General features: G+C 40.4%; 1 protein-coding gene across 1 annotated transcript in view; it reads right to left on the reverse strand.

Moving 5' to 3' along the window:
- DYNC1H1 (dynein cytoplasmic 1 heavy chain 1) overlaps positions 1-16,117 on the reverse strand; it is a 44,758-nt gene that overhangs the window by 22,501 nt on the left and 6,140 nt on the right. The window contains exons 8-33 of the mRNA XM_064714549.1: positions 14,801-15,877; positions 14,297-14,476; positions 13,257-13,406; positions 12,851-12,997; positions 12,564-12,704; positions 12,257-12,433; positions 12,034-12,144; positions 11,832-11,951; positions 11,364-11,603; positions 10,707-10,862; positions 10,251-10,364; positions 9,530-9,640; positions 9,241-9,450; positions 8,695-8,841; positions 8,301-8,467; positions 7,441-7,614; positions 6,571-6,736; positions 6,302-6,490; positions 6,031-6,219; positions 5,089-5,371; positions 3,643-3,743; positions 2,030-2,189; positions 1,534-1,777; positions 1,156-1,339; positions 464-676; positions 57-295 (exon numbers count right to left, since the gene is read on the reverse strand). Coding sequence (XP_064570619.1) covers positions 57-295; positions 464-676; positions 1,156-1,339; positions 1,534-1,777; positions 2,030-2,189; positions 3,643-3,743; positions 5,089-5,371; positions 6,031-6,219; positions 6,302-6,490; positions 6,571-6,736; positions 7,441-7,614; positions 8,301-8,467; positions 8,695-8,841; positions 9,241-9,450; positions 9,530-9,640; positions 10,251-10,364; positions 10,707-10,862; positions 11,364-11,603; positions 11,832-11,951; positions 12,034-12,144; positions 12,257-12,433; positions 12,564-12,704; positions 12,851-12,997; positions 13,257-13,406; positions 14,297-14,476; positions 14,801-15,877 — 5,390 coding nt within the window. The remainder of the gene's footprint in view (positions 1-56; positions 296-463; positions 677-1,155; positions 1,340-1,533; positions 1,778-2,029; positions 2,190-3,642; positions 3,744-5,088; positions 5,372-6,030; positions 6,220-6,301; positions 6,491-6,570; positions 6,737-7,440; positions 7,615-8,300; positions 8,468-8,694; positions 8,842-9,240; positions 9,451-9,529; positions 9,641-10,250; positions 10,365-10,706; positions 10,863-11,363; positions 11,604-11,831; positions 11,952-12,033; positions 12,145-12,256; positions 12,434-12,563; positions 12,705-12,850; positions 12,998-13,256; positions 13,407-14,296; positions 14,477-14,800; positions 15,878-16,117) is intronic.

Here is a 16,117-nt window from a genome sequence, read left to right on the forward strand (position 1 = left end):
TTTATCCTAGGCACAGATGTACCAGCCATTTTGTATTTGTGCTATTACAGACTTACTTTCTCAGGACATGTGTAAACAAGCCATCTGTCCATTCCCTGGTATTTGGATCCAAAGTACCATAGAGGTGATCTTTGCTGATTGCTTTTGGATCTATAATGTGAGCAACACCTTCCACACCCTCCAGCCGCTCAAGGGCCTTCAGAAGCACTCTCCAGGCCATGCTCTTTCCACTTCCAGAGGGACCAACCATCATCAAACCATGATTTATCTGTGTAATCTGATACAGCTGAAGAACCTGTGACACAATAATGTACCAATTAACTTCAGCAGGTAATCTAAGCTTTTAGGTACAGTTTTCATTTAAGACAAGAAAACTTTAAAAGCTTTTGACTTTTCATAATATAAAAGGAAATTTAGTCTTAAACATAAACTTCAACTGCACATTTTCAGTTTGGTATTTTACCTTTTCAACCCACATGCCACCAACTTCTTCTCCATCACCATAGGTAAGGTACATTTCCTGACACACTTTCTTAAGTTCCTCTCTCAAGGCTGTCATCTCTCCACGGTGATACTGCACTCCAGGGAATACATCAGAAAGGAGACTGAACAGCAGTGGAATGTCTTCTGCAACCAGTTTTGGCACCATAGTTTCACATACACTTTGGATCAGGATCTGCAGAGAGAGAGTCACATTTCATTGAAGATTTGTTAAGTTCACTTCACCAAACGCATTTGACAAGGAATACTTCACTAAATAATTTACTGATAAGTACAGACCAGGGTAGTCTTAGTCATAACAACTGCTGATGTGGTTTCAACTTTGGAACTACCCAATGATTTCCTAGTGATTTGCAGTTTATACAAGTCCTTCCTAAGTCTCTTCTTTATGGTTTTGGCATTAATTGCTGAGACACTGTGCAGCAATAAATGTCATGGATGCACCACCTCATATGAATAATCTTTTCACTATGATTCAGGCACTTAGAAGTTGTGTTCAACTTGGTGCTTTTAAGCTATCAAATTACCTTTGGGTTTTTTTGCAATTATTTTGTTCACAAGGCTTAATACTAAATGGTAAACACTGAAAGGCTACTTTCTTTGTTTAGTGTGCATCCTCAATCACAGAAGTAAAGAACTTTGCACACACATTACCTCTTGCTCTGGCAAGTTCTCAGCGATTTCTCCCTCATCAACGACTTCCCCACGCTCTTCCTTCTCCCGCTTTATCTTCTGAATCCTCTCCCTCTTCACATTACCTGCACTAACCAGCACACTCTTCAGTGCTCTCAGGCCAAAATCATAGTGACTTTGGGAGGACAGCTGTTCATCACAAAGCCTAAGAAGCACAAGAGACAAAACACAATTTAATTCTCAGTATGAAACAATATAACACTCAGTAAATGTAATTCTTTACTTGAAACTATTGCTTGAAATGATTGCTGCACAATGTGCTTAGTGAGTTACAAAGAATATTACAGCTTTGAACAGTAAGTTCTATTATTACTGACTGCAGCCAAACTTGTTACTCACTTGAAGAATGGCACTATCTTATTGGCAAGAACTTCAGCAGTACGGAAGCCTTGGGAGTACAGCATGACCTGGGCAATCAACTGACGGTCTGGTTTTGTCATTGCCAAACTACGGAACAACTTCTTCAAATTGTCAGGCAGATTGGATCTGCCTGCATAGCCAGGGTTCATGGTGATGAAGATAGCCATGTCAGGGCTCACTTTGACTTGTTTGTTCAGCAGTTCACAGGTAATGGGTGTTGCAGCTGAAAAGAGAGTGCATTTAGTTATACCTGAGTCAGTGATCCATCACTCTGAGAACTGAAGTCATACATTATTCTATTTTAGTTTCCCACAGTAATGGACAGCAGGTTCTCCAGTACTCAAACTCAAACATAAACTTCTACCAGCTGAAAGTTACATCAGATATTTAAGTTTTGACATAAAGTAGCTTTATTATTCACAATTTGCAAGAAACATAGCTGAGCAACAAAGGATGTTAGAGAAGAATTACATACTCTTGTCATAGTTGGGGTTGGAATGCTCTCTCAAGGCTTCCTGGATGCACTGAACTTGCTGTGAAACTGCAGAGAGCATTCTCTCCTCCAGTCTGTTGAACTCATCAAAGCAGCCCCACGCGCCCACTTGGCAAAGTCCCACAAAGATTCGTCCCATTGCCTGCACACAGAGGGGGAAATTCACTCAGTTGCATTGGCAAAAGGAGCAGAGAAGAGCACTTTATACAATGCATCCAAGGCAGGAAGAAGCTGTGTTTATTTGTCTGTTACTGTATTTGTAGTATTGTAAGAGTTATGAAAGGGTTCTGAAGTTTAGCTTTCACTGCTTTGCAGAACCACGGATCATAGCTCCCTGTACCTCACACTGAACTGCAGTGTGTTCCAAAACAGGCAAACTAAGTCCACTGCATAATGTTTTGTTTGTAAATATCATTAACATCAGGTGCAGTTCCAGTCCTCTATCACAAGGAGGGTACAAGAATTACAAAACATTTCAGAAGAGCAAGTTGGATGGCCAGAGTATGATAACCTTTCTACATAAAGAACAACCTTTAAGGTAAGATTCTGTAGAGGGAACATGATGGAGGTCTACAATCTACTGGTTTCAGATGAATATGAATCAATTATTCACTGTCTTTTCTACTACAAGAACTTAGGAATCATTGAAAAAAGACAAAAAGAAGCTGCCCTTTCATGAAGTGCACAGTGGAACAATTTGGTAAAGATATTATAGAACCAAGTGTGTAAGTGGATTTAAGGGGAGAAATGGTACATTAAAAAAGGTTCACTGGAGCATGAACAGAATAACACTTCCACTGGGACATCCTGATTGTTCCAACTGTCAGAGGGAGGAAGTGAGCTGGGGCAAGGAGGATCACATTATCTGTGATATCAACACTCCCTAGGCATTTTCTTACAGTCACTCCTACAAGCCAAATGCTGGTTAAATGGCATTCTGATCTGGTCAAATTACAGCTGCAGAGGAAAAAAACAACAGGCAGAATCCATAAAGTTTAGTGCTTCCTTGTCCATGTTTTATATTGTTTTTTATCTATACACTTGACCAAGGATTTCATTTTAAGATAATTTGCTGTGTTACAGTTTAGAGACATTTCATCAGGTTCTCAGTTTGAAGATGTCAATAATCTTCAAATGTCTGGATAAATTTTCTTAGTTTTGAAGAACTCTTCACACATTGAGGTAAACTGCACATCTGTGTTGTAAAGGATAATTTGGTAATAGTACAGCTACTTCAGTAATCTCACACTCTCATCTATTCCTCATTAAACCAGTCCTATCAATGCAAACTACATAGTTTAAGATACTTTCCTAAAGCCAGTCTTAAGCCCCTGCCCCTGTACTTCCTGTCCCTCCATTTGCTGTTACAGAACTACCTGTTCAAATGCACAGAACCTCTGCTCTAGCAATGTTCCATCCCACTTCTGCTTTAGGCATTTTTTTGTTACAGAGGTTCTATATGACCAACAGATACCAACTCAGTTAGGACTTACACATAATCATCTTGAAAATAAACACTGTTGGCTGTTTCAGGGTTCTGAAGAGATTCTACTTGTTGTTAACAAAGACTACACTGTTTTAATCAAACAGCTTACCTGGAAGTCAAATGTTTCATCACAGTTGAAAACCAGCACAAAGCGGCCGAGCTGATGTCCAAGAGCTTTAACAGATTCTGTTTTCCCAGTCCCAGCAGGACCTGTTTTTGAAATGGGATGGACATGCTTTAGCATTTATCATCTGAACAGCACTGCCAACTTGTGTAATCTGCCAGCATGTGGATTCTGAAGGTGCCTGTTCAATCAAGAGGCTTCAAACAAAACCTAAAACTGTTTTGACTTCCCTCAAAAGACCATTTTGTTCTTTGCTGTCTTAGTTAGAAGTGTCCTACATGTTTATATTAACACTGTATCGTGGGGATGCACATACTTTCCCCAGTTCATCCCCTGAACTCCATCCTAGGCCACACTACCGTCTCAGGAATGCTTGTTAAGCCTTGGCCTACATTAACAGCACCAGTTAGCTCCCCTTGTGGTTATCAGAAACCCTGTCTGCTCCCACAGCTTCCCTTGTAAAACAACCTCCTGTTTTCTACTTAAATAGCCTTGAGACTTCTCTTTTTTCTGTCTGAACAACAGAGCAAGTAGAATAATATTTTTGTTGTTGGACTTTTCAAGGAAAGTTCCAGCAACCACCAACTCGGATTGTGGCCAGGATGGAAATTTACTGATGACTAAAATCAGTAATTTTGCAACTCCATAAACAGTGGTCATAAGTGAGACTCTTGAGGCTGTGACCAGGATCACCCTCCCAGTGGGATGCCTCTTGGAGCTTGTCATCTCTCCAGTTTGCAATGGAGGATTGCCACTGAAAGTTGACAATTGAACCTGCACTGATATCTCCCACTCCTTGAGACCCAACCCTTCATCTCTGGAGAGATGCAAAGGCATCTGATGTATTTCACTGAATTTAATGTGAGTTTTTCATAGGTATACCTTTGCACATACTTCATGCCTGGGTGCCTTACGAGTGTTGCAAATTTAGGTCTATAATTACTCTAAATATTTTGTCAAATTACTGCTGTGCTTATAGAAAATCCTACTGAATACTTTTGTTTTAAATTCATAAATTGTTCAAGTACTGATATTATTGTATTGATTAGATAACGAAGTTTTCTAAACCCTTTAGACCTAAACTGGATCCAGTCTAAAGCTAAGTTTGGCAAGGGAGTCCACTCTGACCCTTGTGACACAACAGCAGTCTCCCTTACCCCTCTGCATCCCTTACTGTTATCCCTGCTTGTCCTTCTGTGTCCCTAGTCTCCACATAAACCATTTTAGATTGTAATCAGATTTTTCCTTGTGTGCTTTATCTATATAGTAAGTAATAAAATGAACCTTGCCATACAACTTGCTGTGCTTTTACAAATCCCTATTAAACCTGCCTTTACTGATTCCTCACTGGTGAGTCTTTAAGTGACCTAAACCACTCATTCTCACATATATTAGACTTAAGAATTTTATACACTTGTCTCCCAAACTTACCAAATGGTGATCCTCCAAGTCTTGCCTCCAGGGCCTGTGTCATTGTCAGGTAGCAGCGGTCAGTGAGAGGAGTCTGCACCAGCTTATCCTGAACCCCAAGGTACTCAAAGCCATAGTTGAATTTGGCATTTGCCATCTGAATGGAGAGCTGCTGCAACACATCTGTCTGCTTTGGGTCAAAGTAGAACCGCATTTGGCTGAGCCACTCGAAGGATTTGGAGTTGTCAATCTTGCTTTTGATCAGTGATCTTGTAACATCTCTCTGGTGCACCAGCTCAGTGATCTGGAAAAGGAAGGAACTCCTTAAGGCCACAACAATACAAGCCAGTAAAGACAGGAACCCTACAGCTTCTCAGATTAGCACAGTGAACTGCCATCACTTAGAAATCATGACTTAAAACCAGTCTCTGGTTTAAAATTTGTTGCCGCAAGTCCAGAACTATCAACGTTGCCTACTATTCTTAATGACTTTCCTAGATTACAACAAAGCCCAGTTAGCCTGTTAATCCCTTACACTACTGAACTTGGTATTTTACTTGCCAGAAACCAGGTATTTCCCTCTAGAAATAACCCAGGATCATTTTAATTCTCCCCCCACCTCCAATCACTATCTACAATCAAAAGCATATTATGATTACAATAATAAGCAACCTAATGACGTATTTCACATCTGAATGAAAAGATCAGTAAACTTCCATACCTGGAAGATCCAGTTTGAAGATCAATTCCTGAGACAGCATATCATATGATATCATGAATTAAGCTGACTAGAATGAAAAACTTCCACCACCTACATTAAGGATCAGGCCTTAATGTAACTGCTTAAATCACACTAAATCTTCTGCTGGAGGAACAGTAAATCTTAGACTGATCAATTTTTTTCATCAAAATTTAAAAATGCTCACCTGTAAACCCTGAAGAGGAAAGGAAGTTTTTACTTACCAAGTGCTCCAGTTTCCTTCTGCGAAGGGGTGGCTGCTCCATCAGCACAGAGTCTGCCAGGACATTGAGTGTGACCTCAACATTGGCTAGCACAGACTGGAGAGGGCTGTTGTCTCCACCTCCACCATTGAGGGCTGACTCCACATTCTCAGACCAAGCAATCTGGGCTGACAGCACAACAAGCTGAGCCTGTGTAAAAAAACCCTCATCAGATAGTTTTCCTTGCTGAAGTAACCAAGCTGCAGTATCCTTAAGTATTCCACATTAATACCTGGTATTTGTCAATCCAAGAGATGTAGACTGCTGGATCAATTGAAGTTGCTTTTCCAAAGATTTCTACCTCAGTAACAGACTCTGCAAGCAATTTAGCAAGGGTGACTCTCATCTCTTTCTCAACAAGAGTGAGCCACTCATTGATCTTGGGATGTTCTGTGATGGAGACGGGTGTTTTGAACAGCACCTGCAAGAATTAAAGGTTTAAGTCAGCACACATCCATTTATTTTCAGAATTTTATTTAAAAAGAAATACTGCAGCTATACCTCCTCTCCTTCACGTGAGGATATTCCAAGAACCACAGAATTGTCTTCATTGAGAATAATGCTAGAAACTCCAGCAAACATTTTCTTGAAGTGTTTCTGCAACTTGGCCACATTTTTGCTGTTTCCAATGATTTCAAGCAAGTCTTCATCACCAACAAAGTAGAATCTATTAATCACAAAAATTATATCTATATCAGAACTTCAACTATCACTTTTAATTGATAATTTATGCTTCATCCATGGCCACTACATGGAAGTAATTGACAACCATTTCCTCAACAGTGCAAGTGTGCATGAACCACAAATTTGCTAGCAGTTATACCTCACTACTACTTTTAAGTTCATGTGGTCTGTACTATACAGAAGTGTATACATGCTCCATAGTGTGGATAATTTTCTTTACTTAGCCATCTCTGAAATAGCAACAGGAGAGTTTGGGACTGAATAGCCGGTCAGGAAGAAGAACTCCCACTCAGTACCTCCCTCACTCTTATTTTCTCATGCTAAGTGACAAACTAGCTGAAGACTACAGGTAAGTCAAAATCAATGACCTAAATACTGGACTATGACAATTCAGACACTGTCCCTTAATCAAATGGCAGAAGAACCTCTTCAGTTTACAGAAATCAGCTGCAATGGTTGCTTAGGCAATACCCAAATCCTGAAACCAGACACAGATGAGCAAGTAAGCGAAGTTTCAGCCCCACTTCGGGAGAAGTAGCTGTAACTGAATTATGTATATAGACAATACCTAAATAAATGGTCATAACATCTGATATACATGCACCACAGAACTGGTAGAGGCTTTCCAGAGCAGTACACCAATTCCTGCACAGAAACATCAGATTACTTCAGGAGCCAACTGCTTACCGAGGGAAAGAGGATCTCTCCCTTTCCAAGTATTCTCCCAGGGCTTTCTGTATCTTCCCAAGCAAGTCAGCCAGTCTCTCTAACGATCTCTGCACACCCTGAATGTTCAGAACATCCATCACAAGTGGAGATTTGGACACCTTTTTCATGAGTGCCAAGAATTCAGTGCTGATGCTGCAAGTAAAATAACACAATGCATTAGTGCAAACTCAGTAACCACAGGCCTACAGAACACCAAGGTTATTTGTCTCTAAATGACCACTCCACCTCTAATGGCTGCAGCAGCTCTAGGGAATACAAGCTTAAATTCCCCAAATTACTCTTTATCTGCCTCAAGCCCTCAACAACAAAATCTAACTCCTTTGTAATGTTCAATCTACCAAGTCCAGAGCAGATCTAATTATCTTTACTTCCTGAAGTGACACATAAATCTGATTCTTTGATCTGACTGGAAGTGTGTGGAATGAGTAAGTATGATCAGACCAACTTAAAAGAGAGGAAGTAAATAATGTTTAAAGGGTGACATTAAAGGCTGCAGCAACAGAAATTTGCCTGTTTGTTGCAGCCACAATGCCAGAAAAATCCTTGAACTCACTGATAGGAACTAGCAAGGAAAACCACCTGAGTCCAAATCATCTCCTAAAAATTGTACATCAGCCCACTTACTACAAACATTTTCTGCCACAGTTGCACCTCTTTGCTTGATGAACTTGTACCTACAGCAGCTGTAATCCAGTTGGAGCAGGTAAGAATTCAGCCAGTATTTCAACTCAGAGAGTGCTACAGTGACTCATGAAGTTTCAGGCCTGCCCACAGGGTGCCCCAAGGGAGGCAAGAAAACAACAAAATGACAAAGTTACCTCTGGAACCGCTGGGTCTCCACGGGCAGCAGGTGCTTGATGTCTGCACTGCCAGTAAAGATACCCTCCAGGTAGACCCACCGCCTCTGGACATCAATCCAGACATCAAAGAGTGCCATGATACGGTTCAGCTTATCTTCCCAGCTAAGGGCATCTTCCTCAAACACCTGAAGTTTAAACACTACATTAATATTCATTTTAATATTATAAAGTGTTTATCTACTAATAATTATCAGAGGAAACAGTTTTTTGAGAGTTACAAAGTATGCATTATACAAATAACAGTCTGTCAGCTTTAAACAGTGAATATAGTCCCTGCTGACAAAAATATAAACTAAACAGAAGGGGAAAGCAGAAATAACCAAAAATTCTTTAGCTTTGTTCTCCATTTTACCTTGTAGTATGGTGACAGCTTCATGGCAGACACGCTGTTAATGTGCTCCTTGACTTTGTTGAAAAGGTCATCCCACCCCCGAATCAAACGACACTTGTTCTGGTAATTGACCAAGTCCAGTTCATAGGTGTTCCACACTTCTCTTATCTGGAGAAAAAGATGTTTAAGATATGACATCAATAATTTCTGCTCCAACATAGTTACAAAGTAGAAATGTATTACAGAAACCAGATACTATTTTTTACCTGAAAATTCTGGCTTTACGCTTAAGCTTTTGTTCAAAATATTGAAGCTATGATGCAGTTCAAGGTGGGATTTTAGCAGTCACTACCAAGAACTGCTTTTCCCAAATTAGTTTGGGGAAATGCAAGTTTCATCAGAGGAAGTTTGCAAAGCTTTAAACTGTAGCCCAAAACAGAGCAAACCATGGAGTCTTGGCACTTGCTTCAACAGCTTAGAGTGACAAGTTTACTCTACACAAGTCACCGCTTAACAGCAACCCTCAGATTTGCTACTACATGCATACATACAAGGACTGATACTAACCTGTTTCAAGAACTCTTCCAAAGCCATCTCTCCCTGAGCCACAAGCAGAACATCTTTGACAATTGCTTCATTTCTCTGCAGATCAACATCCCAGATCTGGCCCAGGGTCAATTCTGAGACAACCCAGTTAACATGAAGCCTCTTCATCAGCTGTTTCCAGTGTCGGTCTTTAAGTGCCTCGGATTTCAGTTCAATAACTAACATGTTTATCTACAGAAGAAAAGAAAGCAAGTTACATCATTGAACTTGATTATAAAACACATGCACTTTATAAATGTGGGCAGCTTACCTTCATGTAGCCCTTCAGAAGTCTCTGGACATACTCATAGGAGGCGTACTGGCGCAAACGGGCAGGGAAGTTTTTCAGCTGGTTCAGCAGACCATCCAAGTTTTGTCGAAGCTGTCAGTGGCACAAAAGCAATGAAATCTTTCTCTACAAGTCCTGTGCACATAACCGTACAAATTACCTATACATTTGTTATGGAAAACTTTATCTAATGACACATCAGCAACAGGACAGCATTTACAAGTGTTAGCCTTGTTTGCCTAAGATGTGGTTACAGCTGAGAATGTAATTTTATTGGTCTGATTGAGATTCATGACACAGTCTTGTCACAGGCAGTTAGTTTATAGATTAGTGTTCTTTCTGCTCTTTACCTCCTGAGCACTGAACTAAAATCAATGCTGTTTACTCAACTGTACAATGAAGTTTCTCTAATGAGGTCCAACAGACTATTTAAAAACAGCAGTTTCTTCTCTGTAGATGCAGTCCAATCTCAAACTACGGAAGCTGCATAAATTCCCTGTAGGATTACTTAAATTATGACAATCCTGTGAATATTTTTTATCTTACTTTCAGAAGAAACATGCTCACAAGATACTGAAAAGGGTACCTAAACACTGAAAATTATCTAGATTGACAATAGAGCATGTCTGTCTCAAGAGGTCTAACTCCTAATTTACATATACTTGTAGCAGTTATATTGTTCATGTACACAAAAGTGAAGTACCTTGCGAGGCTGTACTGAGACCCAGGGTTGTTCTTTCATTTGATCAATTTGTTCCCAGACCTTAGAGAGTTCAGACCAGACACCTTTGAGATCCTGCAGCTCTTCAAGGGCTACCTGTAATATAGAATGTAACAAACATCAGTAGTTATTCCTAATTTCTTCAAAGTCAATAGCACGGGTGAGTTAAACAAAATACTTCTAATCCATCAAAAACTTTTGGATAGTTTGCCAGCTCAACAGAACTGCAACAGCAAGTGACCAAGATGAACAGTTTCAAATAAGACAGTCAAGGAAGAGATCATAGACAAGCTCTGAAGGCTAGAACTGAGTCAGTGTGGAGACTGTGCCCTGATATTGGTACAGCACACACTACAAGTCCCTCTCCCGAGGGAGAAAATGATGGAACTGAAACATTTTTATCCAAAACTGGCAAGAAGGTATGTGAGCAGGTTGTACCTGGACACGCTCTTCACTGCCACTGAGCAGCCCAGTGTCTGTGAGTTCCAGAGCTTCCTTGGCCTTGGCACACTTCTCACGGTCATCCTTCAGCCTGCCGAATTTTCCTTCGTAAATGGTAAGAGCTTGGAGAGCCTCTTCTGGACGCAGATTTCCCTAAAGTTTGCACAGGATACATTAATCCAACAATCCTACAGTTACAATGAAGGCAAGTTAAAAGTGGGGACTAAATATAAATGTTGGTTTGTTTCATTTTTTTACATTTCCATTTTGCTGACCATAAGACAACATATTCCACAATAAGTCCCATTTCATTTTCACATGCAGTTTTTGGCTTTACTAAAAAGCACTTCAGAAAAAAAAAAGGCAAAAAGCAGCTTGCTTCTGAATCCTCCTACATGCATACCTCTGACACATACTTGTTTCAGACAAAGCTCCCTTAGTCAATAAAGTAATTTGCTTTTCTACACCTAAGAGAGGCCTATGGTTTAATGGTAAATTTTCCTCTGAAACTATTGCCAAAAATCAACACACTAGCAGGTTATTATAGAACCCTTAAAAAGAATCACCTAAAATGAAAAACTGCAAAAAAGCATAAAAACAAACTGAATGCAGAAAATCTACCTCATTCACTGAATATTAACCATCACTACTTACTGTTACAGGCTTTGTTTTCTCCCAGTCTGTCAGCAAGTCAGTTGTTCGGCTCTCCACTGCACGATCCTCTTGAACTATTTTCATCTGCAGATTTGCTACTTGTTGTTGAATGGCAGAATCCTTCCTCCGCATGATGTCATTGAAGGCACCCCATTCTCCTTCAATGTTGTCAATGTAGAGCCAAGAGGAAGGGAACTGGAACCTTTGCTTCTCAAGCAAGCGCTGACCATTGCGATATAGCTACAAGACACAGTGGTTTTAAGTTAAAAACACAAAATTTAAGCTGCAAGGCTAAATAAACACACTTTAATAAATGCTCACTATAGAGCTCACAAGATTTTTCAGAATACAAATTTTAAATCTGTTTTTAAGAGAACCTGAGTATTATTTTATGATGAAGCTGCATTTTATGAGCTAAGCCTGACATTTCCACAAGTCAGAATCATTAACAAAAGACAACAAACATACCTCAACTTGCTTTTCAAACTGTTTGATTTTACGTTTCAAGGACTGCACGTATGTGATGAACGTCACGGCATCTGATGTGCTAGCAGTGTCCACAGAATGCTGCTCCAGCTCTTGACGGGACTGTTAAGGGCACAAATCAGTGTTTTAGCATTCTACAACAGTGGATCTGAAAGTGAAAAACTGGAATTAGGACTTTTCTTACCTTAGAAATTTGTGAATGAAACTCTGTCATGTTCTGACCAAGCATTTGGCCAAATTTGCTGAGCACCTCCTTGTGCCAGGAGTCATACTTCAGGTTCACCTTTGATTGTACCTACAAGTGAATAATGTTACATAACAGTAAGTTGTCATCCTTGCTATTTTCTGTTATACATCTATTCTGAAATTCAATGCATTTATCACAACAAATAATTAAGATCTCTTACCTTGCCATAGTCTATGACAACAGGTCCAAACTCCTTTCTGGTTTCTGCATTGTCAAATGTTCCTCTTGCCTTTCTTATCTGAACCAAAAGGGCCTGCCACTTATTCAGGTCTTCTCCAAGACGGTTGTATATATTTTCAGCCTGCATGTCCCACAGACACTGGTACTGCAGCCAAACCTGATGGAGGTATTTCACAATGTTCAGAACTTCTCCAGTATATTCCAAAACGTGTTTCCCTCCAGACCCCAGGAAAACTGAAAGTCCATGTTAATTTTAGGGGTTCCATTATATCCTGCCAGCCTCCTACCTTGACATACTGCTCCACTTCAGTCACAATTCCCATGACAGCTGAGTATGACTCCTCCAGGGCTGCAGGGCCATCAGGCATCCTTGTCAATGCATTACGATAGAACTTCTCTTCCTCAGACAGCTCATAATGCACCCCAACCTAAGAACCACAGTTACACTTGTGATATACACGAATTTCCAGGGCACACAGGTTTGGTTTTAGATGGACACACTAATATATTGAGGACAGTTAATTACTAAGTGAAAGCAACGGCTCTGACTTAGATACAGCTTCATTACACTTACCTGGTATCTCTGACTTTGAATTCTTGGCAGCGACAGGATTACCATTTTCCAAGAAAACATTTCTTGGTAAAGTTTGTATCTACAGTCTTCAATTGGTGGATTCAAGTAGATCACCTGGTTGGTTATTCTTAGTTCATGTACAATGTTCTGCAAAAATAGTAAAAACACACAATTTTACTGGCAGATACTGCTAAATATAGACAAGAGTTTTGGACTTGAAGAAATCAACTTGCACTTAAATAGAAGGAGGAAAATATTTCTCCAAAAACAGATGCAAGAAGAAATATTTATCTACCATATAGGCCTCAGAAATAATTTCTGCATTAGCTAATTGACAATATGGAAAAAAAACAACCAACCAAAAAAAAAAAAAACTAATGCAAAAAAACCCCACAGGAAATCTTACTTTGATCTTGGGTTCACCACCAGGCTTATGGCTCACTTGAGGAGCATCTGTATCCATGTCAACTTCTGCTTTGTCATCTGCTTGTCCCAGAAGAACCTGGGTCCAGGCCCTCAGTCCAGCTTGCAAACGAACACCCAGGATTCTTTCAATCTAAAGAAAATGAGGCACATTGGAGGAAAAACCTGCATACTCACAGCATGAAGATCCCACTATCAATACATTCTGACAGGCACACTACAGCACCTCAAAGAACCAAGTGCTCCTTCACTAAGCCATTCCAGCACCAGAAGGGGCTTACAAGAATTGGAGGGACTGTTTACTAGGGCTTGTAGCATTAAGACAGGGAATAATGGCTTTAAATTGAAAGAAAGGAGGTTTAGATTAGGCATTAGGGTGGTGAGGCACTGGAACAGGTTGCCCAGAGAAGTTATGGGATGCCCCATCCCTGGAAGTGTTCCAGGCCAAGCTGGATGGGGCTCTGAGCTACCAAATCAGTGGCATCACTGCCCATGGCATGGGGGCTGCAATTAAATGATCTCTAAGGTCTCTACCAACCCAAACCATTCCACAATTAAAGAGTTTTGGTAAATTTGCACTGAATATAATTCAAAACTTCTTCTCCTCCTCATGGACTTTAATGTAATTAAAGAATTTTAATCATATTGAAGTTAGCCTAGTGACCAATAACCTGAAACTTAACAGGCAGAAGCAAACAATATGATGGCAACAAGTCTTTGCTACCAGGACAGCACATTTCCACTGCACTGTATCTACCTTGGTCCCCAGCATCCTCTGGGCTGTCAAACTGTATCAAACTTTTTTCTTCAAAAGACAAACTCCCCTTGAATTACTGATCACAAAATTCTAAAAAACAACCCCAACACAGTCTTGCATCTTCTGCATACCAAAAATGCACTGAAATTTTCAGGGAATGAGAATTTAGTCTCTGGTGTGACTATGAAGACAATAATCAAAATACATTTTGCACCTGAATAAAATGTTACCTCTAAACATACACTACTCCTCGATCTCAAACCTACCTCCATATCCAACTTATTGACCCAGATTGGCAAATTTGAGTATGAATGAAGATTTAAATCATCCACAGCTTTCTGAACTCTGTTCAAGATTTCGGAGAAAGTCTTGTGATCATACATGCATGTTTCCAGTGATCTCACTTCCAGGTCTATCTTCTCTTCAATAATGAGCAGATCATCCACCTAAGACAGTTTAGGAAAAATGAGATGTTTAGTTTGACAGGTTAGATCAAGGAAACAACAATTCAGTAATGGTTAATCATGTATCTTTATTTGGATGCAGCAAACCATCGATTTTAGCAATATCAAATGAAAACAGTACTGCTAATAGCAATTTTAGCACTATTAAAAGATCCATCCGGTTGGCCAATTTGTGCTGACTAAATCACCTACTTAAACCAAGAGCTGCAGAACTGGTTCTCAGCTATCCAGTGACACTTTTGGATAACCACACATTACTGAACTATAAATGTAAAAGTTTTGCAGATTTTGACAGAAAACACAAACCTTTTCCTGGAAGCTGAAGACAGTCTCAGCCAAGCGCTGCACGTATGGATCAAGCTTGTATGATTCCCACACGAGTGCAATTCCTTCTGCGATCAAAGCCTGCACCTCTTTCTTCAGGCCAGCGACCAGCAGGGAGATAGTGTTACGCTCTTCCACCTTCTCACATGTTCGCTCGTATGTGCGGACACTTTCAATGAGAGAAATAGCAAATGGATAGAGCTGGTTTGCTTGGTGAGCTTTGTTGACAATTGCTAGTGGGACACGGAAACCAAGCCACTTCAGGTTTCGGACTTCTTTGGAAAGTGTAATTATTTCTGGCAGGAAGTTGACTTTCAGTTTCAGGACGTTTCCAGTTCGGCCTCGAACACGAGTGCTTTCGATGGTGAAAATGCGACCAGACACGCCAAGGTTGCGCTGCTGAACTTTTCTTGCCCAGTCATCAAAGATCTCCTGAGTGTTGAGCTTCATGCGAAAGCTATCTCCATCCTGCTTCAGCTTCTGACCTTCCACATGGTTCTCCCAGCCTTTGCCAAGGACATCCTCCACACGCTTCATGTAAGCGGTGAGCTGCCTGTCGATCTGTTTTGCCCAAATTATAGACCCAGACACAGGAGGCAAGTCACGAACGTGACTCATTTTACACGCCTGACTCTGTGGATATTGTACTTTAAATTTGTCATGAAGAGACTCAATATCGTCCTTCACACGCTGGATCAGCTGTGTTTGGTACTCACGAATGGCGCCGCGGATGTGAGGTCTCACAAACAGGGCGTTAAAGCGCGAGAAGATTCGGAACATTTCATTGGCGTTCTTCGCTGTACCGAGCTGGTCCCTCAAACGGGCTGTTATCCTTGTTTCAACTCTGTCAATTCTTTCATCATAGCGCTTCATTGCTGCCTCCCAGGCTTCTGTACCTTCTTTGGAAACATCTAATCCATCTACTTCCTTAACATTCTCGTAAGCAAGATTGACTTCTTCAATTGCATTAGCATCTGCAGCATCAAAAAGGACTTCTGCTACTTTCATATCCTGTGGTTCAGGTACCTCTCCTTGATTTTGCTGGGCAACAGCTGTTACCTACATTAGAATCACAGTTTAGTGAGTTGGATACTTCAAATTTTCCCTGAAGTAGCAAAATGCAGTTGGTTCTAAAAAATATTGCCCAAACCCCCAGCCAATCAGTGATAAATTCTTAACAAACTTTCAGTCATGCTTCAGAATTAACATCCAGTAGGAACAAGGCAGCACAGTTACTTTGCAAACTTCCACTACTGTGCAGCATAATCTCATTTTCCACTGTGGTTTAGCCAAGTTCAA

Source organism: Zonotrichia leucophrys, chromosome 5 (genome assembly GCF_028769735.1).
Source record: "Zonotrichia leucophrys gambelii isolate GWCS_2022_RI chromosome 5, RI_Zleu_2.0, whole genome shotgun sequence".
Lineage (NCBI taxonomy): Eukaryota > Metazoa > Chordata > Aves > Passeriformes > Passerellidae > Zonotrichia > Zonotrichia leucophrys.